We start from the raw sequence: 10,371 nt of genomic DNA, 5'->3' as shown, positions 1-10,371 counted from the left end.
TGAAGCTCTACTATCATATTGACATAACAAGAAGAACATATTTGTGAGTCATTTCCCATGACTGACAGTACAATGGATCCACCTTGTACAAAACAGTTAAAGTTATTACATCTCATAGCTCTCAAAAGAGTAGAACATCTTTTAGAACAATCCAGAATAGCCATCTACAGTATAAGGGTAAAGAGGAATATTAAGTTCAGTTTGAAAGCCAGATACAGTGGTAGGAGCTGGAAATGTCTGTACCACAACATAAGGTTAGTGAGTTACACAGCTATCTTTTGGCTGAACTCAGGTTTTCTGGTGCCACAAAGCTGGCTATGTGTTAACTGGGTTAGATGGCCATGGTAACCTATGCTGCAGTGCTAACCTGCACTAGGGCACGTTAATTTCAGAGGGCCAACTCTAAACTTGTCAACAGCCTTATCAATCAGATGGCCAGAATAACTGAGTCATCCTACAGGATCCTGAAAGAGATAAAAGAGTTTACTATAAAGTGAGAAATAATAAGTATATATGTTTAAAGGTCAGTGTAGTAATTTTGAACCTCCCAGTAAGACTGACCTTACCAGGCATTAACTACTTTCTTTTCTACTCTGGCAGCGGAAACATTCAGACATTACTGTCATTCTTTTATGTGCATCACATATATGCAATACTTTGTTATCATCAGAGCGCTGCGATGAAAAGCCCAGGCTTCAAACAGCCAGATGAGAACTAGCTTTGTGGTACCAGTTACCCAAGAGAGCCAGACTAAGCTGAACTTGCTTCCTGGTACAGGCCTCTGATAGAACTGAACTGTGAGAGGGATATAGACAGCTGCCAGATACCCCCCAATTAAGGCAAAGGTCATAAGAGCAAGGTGCACTTATTAATCTGACAGGTCCTGTGACTTGTATCCCAGTGCTCTAGTACAGCCACCAGAATACAATCATGATTCAATTGAGTTACTGTACCACAGAAAAATGTACACTAAACTGAAACACAACTCTAACAGTCAGCAAGCACAAACAAAATCCCACCAAAAAGAAAGAGCTATACTGCAGAATTTAAACCATAGTTTTTGAAGTATGCAGCCAAATTGGTAGCCAAGCAGTGGAAATAGAGTTTGGAGTGAGTGAAAAACTTGTCAGGGACTGGTGGAAAGTGTAAGCATTCATTAATGCTATGATAGATACAAAGGCTGAGCGTGATCTGAAAGTTCAACGCTGCTGACAGACACGTATCTTTTTCCCCAGGTAACTGCTGGGTGTGACGATGTAACAGGGACTTATATGTGTTTGCAATGATACTCATAATCACACCTGGAATATATCCAACACAAAAGCTAGCATTGCAGCATAGTGGTGTTGATGAGAGAGGAACAAACATTGTTTTCTTTATTTGTCCCACCCAGATTTAATCCTGTCACTCTGGAAACTAAACCAGCAACCTCTACTCTCAAACCCTTATTGTTTCAGTACTTACAGCATTAGTATCACTAGACACATTCAGGACAGGACTTGTAACATCAACCCAGAATGTGTTGTAACTCTTCACAAAGGTTGCACTGTAGAAACACCAAACCAGGTTTTATGAATTGAGGTATACACTTTGGCATAATGCAGTAATGACTCGGTAACAAAAACGTATGGCACAGAAATGGAATAGAGCAAGACAGTTTAGCTCAGACTTACTGCAACTGAATGTTTTCCCCAGCCAGTGATGCATCTGGTTTCCATGTCACTTGGATAGTGTTCTTAGCAGATCCATCTTTGTGAGATACAGAGTCCTGAATACACACACACACACACACACGCATACAGAGAAAAGGAGGGTGTCATACCTTCTGTCTCACGTTTTATCACCTTATTGTTGGTATTGTTACGCTTTCAAAGTATTTTCTTCTGCTTTACACATATAACTTCATTGATTGTGTGTTGTGCAGTAGTAAACAAGACATATATTGTGTTGCCTGCTGCAGGCCTGCATGTTGTTCATGTTAGGATCTGTGCCATGGAAGCAAACTCACAGCTTTCTGGCTGCATGTGAGGAGCTGAGCATTAGTTGGTATCAGGGTGAAGGTGCCCACAGGAGACTGCCCCCCCACAATCCTAGCCTGTAAAAGGAAACCATCGTAGGTTTGGCTCTGACCCTGAAGAGTAACTGAGAGAAAAAAAATATCACTTCAGTGTTTACAGCCAGGAAAGTCAAGCTGACCATGAATTCAGATGTTGCATGATGACATTTTCATTTGCTCACTCATTTTCAGTACATTATAAACAGAGGTGCAAACTGGTGAGGGCACAAAAAGCAACATTTTTCTCACCCAAAAACAAAGAAAATAAGCCACACATGGCACCCAGGCTCCTTAGAAATAATATCAGATGCACAAATACAGTTAATGGCAATCAGAAAAAGTTGAGACAGTGTGTAAAATCAAAGTTAAAATTGAAAAAAGTGATTTGTAAATCATCTGTGTCCTGTATTACACTAAAAAAAATACAGTAACACATTATTTGATGTGATACCTCAAGAATTTTATTCTTTGTTCAAAATAAACACTTGATTAAATTGTGATGCCTACAACACATTCTAGAAAAAAGAGACGACTGCATTTCAGGGCCAGTAATGAGATAAAATAATGATGTCAACAGCTATCTGCAATCATGATTTGGTACAACGATGGCATCCAGGAAAGGCCGAGCCCTTTACAAGAAAAGATGGGCATCTGGTTTGTCAACATATGAGTAAGAAAATTATTGAAATGTTTAAAAACAATGTTCCTCAAAGAAAGACAGGAAGGGTTTTGGCCCATCTTTTCTTGTAAAGGGCTCGGCCTTTCCTGGATGCCACTGTTGTACCAAATCATGATTGCAGATAGCTGTTGACATCATTATTTTATCTCATTACTGGCCCTGAAATGCAGCCATCTCTTTTTTGTGGAATGTGTTGCAGGCATCAGAGCTGAAGTGAGTGTTTATTTTGAACTAAAAATTAAATTGAGGTATCACATTAAATAATGTGCTTCTGTATTGTTTTCAATGTAATACAGGACACAGATGATTTATACATCGCTGTTTTTAGTTTTAATTTTGTTTTTACATACCATTCCAACTTTTTCTGATTTGAGGTTGTATTAAAATGAGAGCAGAGCTCTATGGTAACATTATTTTTCAGGGCACTGGCACCTCTAAATGAAAAAATGAGAGGCACACGTAATTATCCAACCTGAACTGAGTATTGAATTTGTTTATTTAATCTGAGTCCTTTCAGTGGCAGCCTAACTATTGTTATAAGGTTGAATTAATTCATTCACCAAGGAATATTTGTACCAAATATTTTCCTAAAGCTACTTGCTCCAAATACTGATGGTCCTGTTTCAGACTTAAAGGTTGATTTGCTTATTGACATGATATGAATTAAATTTTAACTGGGACATTCTGATTGCTGAAACTGCTGTGAGATCTAGTAATGGTTTTACAACAGAAGACGTATAACTCTGTTGGAGATAGTCCAATCTGATTGTTCAGTTGTGTTACAGACGATGCTTCTTTTACCTCATAAACAGTCTTTGGCTTAGTGCAGACAGTAGTGTTGTGCTTACCCACCACCTTGCAGTGAGCACACAAACCCAACAACAGCAAGTTTCATTTTGGCCTGTCATCAGTTTCAGTCGTGGAGTTAACATTAGATAGCGACAGGTGATACGACCCTGATGTTTGTCACTTTAAAACAGGAACAGCAACGATCAGCACCAGCTAAAAACACAAAGCTGCTTCCTGAATGATCTCTACACTGAACTTTGTCAGAACTCAAGATTCACTTATACTGGTGTGCCTAAATGATTTAACACCCTGTCAACACAGGGTGAAGCTGATATATGCTGCCCCCCCACTCCCCAAATAAAAAAAAACTGTGCAACTTATTAAATTCATAATAATATAAAACAAAGTAGAAGGAACCAGAGAATATTTGGCTTTGTACTTGAGACATTACATAACAGATTAGATCAACAATAATAATCATTGTTGATTTTGTCATTGACTATCGTACCATTCACCTTGCTCTTTCTATTACTGTGTTTTAATTGCATTTTGTTTTCTAAGATGTTATTAACTAAACAATTTATCAGGTAACCATTTCTATTTAGAATAGGTAACCATGTAGTTTGAATGCAAAGCAGTGGGCGTTTATAGATATAAAGAAACACTGTAGTTCCAGTGAAAACTGTTATCTTTGGGTTTTGTGGATGATACATAGTGGGTAATTCCCATGTCTAAATAAATTACATCCATCTCTAAGTAAACGCAAAACTATCTGCATGGAGTATGGAGCAAAATTATGAGATTCAGTAATTTTAGTGGACTGAACCTTTAAGAGGAAATGTTCATTTGTTTAAGAAACATTTGTGCTTTAAGTAAATGTCGTAACCCTACTAGCTTTATTGTCACTACACATGTACAAGTACCAGGCATTGAAATACAGTTTAGCATCTAACCAGAAGTGCAATAACAGCAGTGCAGAGTGCGCAGTATCTACAGTATGAACAGTCAGAACTAATTTAGTAATAGATATGTAAAATTGATATTTACAGTAAGTTATGTAAGGTAATATACAATATACAACAAACTTTATGGATTTAATTACAAATAATGAATACATACATTTAGTAATGATTAATACTATACTTAATAATGAAGATATAATACTGTAGCTGCTTTGTACTAACTGTGCTTAGCGTGACAGCCCTGACCTATGGCTGGTAGCACCTGCTTGTGTCCTCTCTTGTTTTGCAGGTAATAAGTTGGTGGGCCATCAAAGGGAGCAGCTGGGACCAGTGCTCATAATTACCTAGTAAGTAACCAAACACCCTCAGTACAAAGGAGAAAAGCTGTTCAGCACCCTGTTTATTTATTTATTTTATTTTTCCATGGAACACCTGACAGCTACCTTGTCATGCAGCCACTCACACATTTACTGCTTCTACAGACTTAAACACCTCATAGCTTCTGACTTATGTTGAGAGCAATTTCTTTCAGTTTCTTTAATTAATGCTTGTAAGTTTAAAATTACTGTCATGCCCTGTTATTTGCCATGGACTGAGCCAACCATAACAGACTTACCTTTGACATCCTCTCCAACTTTGCAGCTGTTGCGGTCTGTAGTGATGGTAAAGGGTGATGCTCCTGTCTGAGGAGCGTTTCCATTGTGGTTGGGGTGCAAGCTTCCACAGCTCGCCGTAACTAAACCCGATTTATAGCACTGGACCACTGGAGCAACACACAGCAGCATTAATACAATGCGGTCCATTGCAGTGAGATGATTAGTCTCCACTGTTCATAAGTACACCTGGGGAGTGATATTGTATATAGCTGAGAAAAGAAGCTGAGGCGGAGTCTGTGTGGAAAACATGACTGAGGGAGTAGAGAAGGAGGTGCATGTAAGGAGGACAGGTGTATGGAGCACTGAGTGGAGCGGCAGGTGTAATTTGTTAGGGTGATTTTCATTTTTAGATAGAAATGAATCACCTTTTAAGGTGTAAACACATGCATGTTCACACATGTTCTCTTTTTCATAATCAAATACATTCCATACAGCATGGGAGATGGGACAAGTTGCTCTGTCTGTGTATGAGAGCTGTGTACAGGTGAGCCTGTGCTGTTGCTAAGCTATGGCTTTTTCTACTTGTTCGTAGAATAATGTTTATTCCCAGGACACCACCTGCCCTATTTGTTCCAACCATAGTGAGAACATGTCTTAGAAAATGCTACATAAACAGGATTATATGTCTTTTAGTGTGGTAGAGCCACTGAACTGGGTGGAATGGTGTGGCTGAAAGTGGGTGGTGGGGGGTGGAAAAGAAGCTGAGGCGGAGTCTGTGTGAAAAACATGACTGAGGGAGGGAGGGAGTAGAGAAGGAGGTGCATGTAAGGAGGACAGGTGTATGGAGCACTGAGTGGAGTGGCAGGTGTAATTTGTTAGGGTGATTTTCATTTTTAGATAGAAATGAATCACCTTTTAAGGTGTAAACACATGCACACATGTTCTGTTTTTCATAATCAAATACATTCCATACAGCATGGGAGATGGGACAAGTTGCTCCATCTGTGTGTCTGTGTGTGAGAGAAATACAGAGAGCTGTGTACAGGTGAGCCTGTGCTGTTGCTAAGCTATGGCTTTTCCTACTTGTTAGTAGAATAATGTTTATTCCCAGGACACCACCTGCCCTATTTGTTCCAACCATAGTGAGAACATGTCTTAGAACATGCTACATAAACAGGATTATATGTCTTTTAGTGTGGTAGAGCCACTGAACTGGGTGGAATGGTGTGGGGGGTGCCAATAAATGTTGTTTACACAATGACATGGGGAGAGGCATAAAAATAATTTAAGGAAAGTAATATTGCAATTCCCCTAAAGAAATAGTTGATCAGTTTCTATTGTTTTCTTTACATTTGTCAAAAACTTTAAAAAGGTTTTAAAAAGTACATTCAAAGTTTATGTGATCATTCTGGTGGCACACTCCAGACTCTGCATCACATTTTTCACTGTATGTATGGTCTCATCTGAAGGTTTGTGATGGTATTGAACTTGTTTATTAATGTTCTTGTTGGACTGTCAGAGATGGAGGTGAATCAAAAATGATTCGGTTTGGTCTACATAAACTTGTTTTGTTGAAGGTGTAAAGCGTTTTGATTACCTAACTTCAGTTTCGATCAGTCCATGTTAGCAAATGAGAAGTGTACCCAATGAAGGCATCTCTTTCTCTCTTTACCCTGTTTAACCGGCTTATTGTCATTCCAATGGTGTCAAATATTGATGCTTTGTGAAGATCCTTTTGTGTCTCATGACGTCAAAGGGCTGCCTTTAATATCTACATTAAATGCACAGGGTTTCAGTAGACCAACAGGTCCATCTAGGCAGAGAGTTTAAAGTGGCAATATTTTTAGACAAACATGGGACTTTCCCACAGAAGAGAGATATCCGCTGTGCATCCTTGTGCTTTTTAGTCAGCGAGTGTTTTAACCCAAGTCATGATCTTTCCCCAATGCCACCAAAATCCATGGGCTTTATGTTACATATGCAGCTATAATAACTGGATATTATAATAACCGGTTATTATAGCTGCACTACCTTCCACAACTGTCTGGCTGTTGTGACCACATATGATGTAGTTTCAGAGACAAGGCAGGAGGGTCAAAGAGGAGCTGAGGGAGAGGAGGAGGGGAAACTGCTCGAGTTTGTTTTGACTCTTTCTACATCCTTAACGGTCAAAGATTAGAGGGAGAAGTTAGTTAATGCAGCTTTAAAAGCCAGTTAAGAGTTAGCATGCTTAAAATTGTGAAGACATGCTTCTGCTAAAAGTGCAGCAGCTGGCATTTACTCTAAATTAAAAAATAAGGAATGTAATATTGCAGTATCTCTAAAGAAATAGAATTTATCAGTTTTGGTTTTTATTGTTTTCTTTACATTGGTCAAAAAATATTAAATTAAAAGTTTAAATTAAATGAAATAATAAATTTAAAGTTTATGTGATCATTCTTGTGGCACACTCCAGACTCTGCATCACATTTTTCACTGTATGTATGGTCTCATCTGAAGGTTTGTGATGGTATTAAACTTGTCTATTAATGTTTTTGTCAGAATCTGGTCCTTCCATCAACTGTTGGAATCGTTTAAGGCTTGATTCTTACCACAAGGTAATATGTGACAATGTTTCATATGCTTTTGCTTGAAAGGGCACAGTTCTCCAAAACAAAAAAGGACAGGTTTACAATTTCATAGGTCTGTCATAAACAACAGTCTGGTGCCTGTGAAAATAAAAACAGGTTAGGCCTGCTCTGTGCTGTTGCTAGGCTATGCCGTTTCCTGCTTGTTAGTAGAAAAGTAACATTTATTCCCAGAATACAACCTGCCCTATTTGTTCCAGCCCCTATATATTTGTGACCGGACCAGTTACATATGCAGCACCCCAAAGTTGAGAAAATGTATTAGAATATGCTGCATAAAGAGGATTATATGTCTTTTCAGTGTGGTAGAGTCACTGGATGCTGTGGAGTGGTGTGGCTGAAAGCAGGTGTGGGTGCCAAATAATGTTTACATAGTGACATGGCAGAATTTTCTAAAGCTAAAAAAAGAAACAGCAAGATATCTTCTGATAATTCATCCTGAATAGGGACAATCTAAAGTAATATTGCAATTCCCCTAAATAAATAGAATGTATCGGTTTTGGTCTCTTGTTTTCTTTACATTTATCAAAAACTTTCAAAAGGTGTTAAAAAGTAATTTAAAAGTTGTTAGATCATTCTCATGGCAGACTTTATAGAATAAAAAAGTACAACTAGTTAGAAAAAGAATTATGCTTAATTCAACAACTTTGAATGAATTGTATTTTACTCATTTTTTGTAAAAAAAAAAAAAAGAAAAAAGATGGAATTCACTTAAAAAGGCTGGGGTTTTATCAACCCCCACTTCCACCCGATTCGCTCCACATGCACATTTATTCGTAGCCTTTTAACTCAGTTGTAGAATTTTCAAATAAGAAATATTACCATTCACACATACAGAGGCCCCCCTGACCTCTTGGGCTCCTGGGCCTGTGCCCTTTAGGTCTGTTAGGTAAGCCATCCACACCCACATGTCAAGAAGGACCTTGAGGTAAAATGTTTTCCCTGGAGCAGTAGTTACAGTAAATAACAGTGCCAGTAAATGTCAGCACTTAACTCTGATGATGATGTGGTTTTCTTCTTGTCGGACACATAAATGCTGTAGCTGGCTAACGTGTAAATGTTGCTATCATTAGCAAATTAACCCTAGCTTTTCAATTTTGTACCTTTGTATTCAATTATGCTGGTTGTAATTTGCAGTCATTCCAACTGACCACAAATTTAATGTTTTGTTGACCAGTGCATTTTCCTGAATTAGCTAATGAAGTAATTTTGCAAATTTTTGGTCCAGTTTCTGTTAGACAGCATCCCTATGAAATTTATATAGGGTTTCAGTAGACAAACAGGTCTGTCTGGTCAACAAGTATATCATGACAAAATATTTTTAGACAAACATGGGACTTTCCCACAGTTGAAAGTTGTCCGCTGTGCATCCTTATGCTTTTTAGTCAGTAAGTGTTTTAAGTCGTGATTTTTCCCTAAAACTTACCACATAGTGTTATGGTTGTATAATAAATGTAGACAACATAAAGCAGGATAATGTAAAGCCAGATTTAATAAACTAAAGACTGAACAAATCAGGCAATAAAAAAAACAGAACTGCAGAAAGCAGAGGAAAAACACACAGTTGTGGTGGTTAAGGTCTGATGTGAACTAAATTAATTCAGGCAAATCATCCCAATGATTATTTATTATTACAATAATTCAAAGCAGTTCAACAATCTGAAAGGTAGGGAACAGAATCACTGTCTGTCTCTCCCGAAAGCATACACTCTATCCCTGACCAACTCTGTTACTAACTTTATTCCCAGCTCCCGCTTCCTGTCATTGTTTCCCCAATTGCGTCAACCCCTAGGCTCGCTTCTCTTTCCGAAAACATACTGCAAGATGTTTTGACTATGCGGAACACTTCTGACCTCTCCCAGAGAGCAGCACACTTTTCTAAAGAATAACAGGTCCATGCCTTTTGCTGCTCTTACATAAGAATAACCCGTTGATCTATCTCGCATTACATGTTATGCATAACTGATCCTATATTCTACTTGTTTGTTTTATCCACTACACAATCAAAACAGGCTCAATCTGTCTGCAGAGGCCAAACTGAAGAAATACAAGAAAATAAATGGCACCTTCAGGCAGCAACATGATGAAGACTGACAACATAATAAAAAGGACTAACAAACAAGAGGGAGTAACAATCCAAATGCTGGAAGGAGTGAAACCAGAGCCCACAAGTAAACGGATTTCTTGTTCTTCTGTGGCTTTTGGCAAACTTTATGTACATTACTGTCACCTTCTGTGGATCAGAATGGCCCCATCTACTACTAGTGATGTTACATATGACACCAACGCTTCAAGGCTTGTATCAAGTAGAGGGGATGTCTTCAAATGAAGCCTTGCTTCAAAGCATTTGTCATTTTCCAGATTGTCACATGATAGATGACAGACAAGGCCTCGGTATCTCACACAATCACATGACAGTTTCAGTTTGAGATTTGAACTGTTGATACAATGACAAAGAAACCTGAAACTTCTGCAGTTGTAGTTGCATGGTTACTTTGCAGAAAATGCTGAGACTTTACAGTGGGTTTATTGTTTTCATTTTATTTATTGTTTAATATTGAGGATCTGAGTGTCCCCTCCTTGAACCACCACCATATTGTGGTGGAGGGGTTTGAGTACCCGAGTGATCCTAGGAGCTATGTTGTCGGGGGCTATATGTCCC

General features: G+C 38.4%; 1 protein-coding gene across 1 annotated transcript in view; it reads right to left on the bottom strand.

Annotated features, from left to right (window-relative positions):
* Positions 1-5,532, bottom strand: part of LOC109968808 (putative ferric-chelate reductase 1) — a 13,330-nt gene extending 7,798 nt beyond the window's left edge. Inside the window, exons 1-4 of the mRNA XM_020615342.1 lie at positions 5,103-5,532; positions 2,009-2,142; positions 1,674-1,768; positions 1,465-1,546 (exon numbers count right to left, since the gene is read on the bottom strand). Coding sequence (XP_020470998.1) covers positions 1,465-1,546; positions 1,674-1,768; positions 2,009-2,142; positions 5,103-5,289 — 498 coding nt within the window. The 5' untranslated portion in view covers positions 5,290-5,532. The remainder of the gene's footprint in view (positions 1-1,464; positions 1,547-1,673; positions 1,769-2,008; positions 2,143-5,102) is intronic.
* Between the last annotated feature and the right edge of the window lie 4,839 nt (positions 5,533-10,371).

The sequence above is a fragment of the Monopterus albus genome, unplaced genomic scaffold, assembly GCF_001952655.1.
Source record: "Monopterus albus unplaced genomic scaffold, M_albus_1.0 scaffold162.1, whole genome shotgun sequence".
Taxonomy (NCBI): domain Eukaryota; kingdom Metazoa; phylum Chordata; class Actinopteri; order Synbranchiformes; family Synbranchidae; genus Monopterus; species Monopterus albus.
This window is presented reverse-complemented; position numbering and strand designations above follow the sequence as displayed.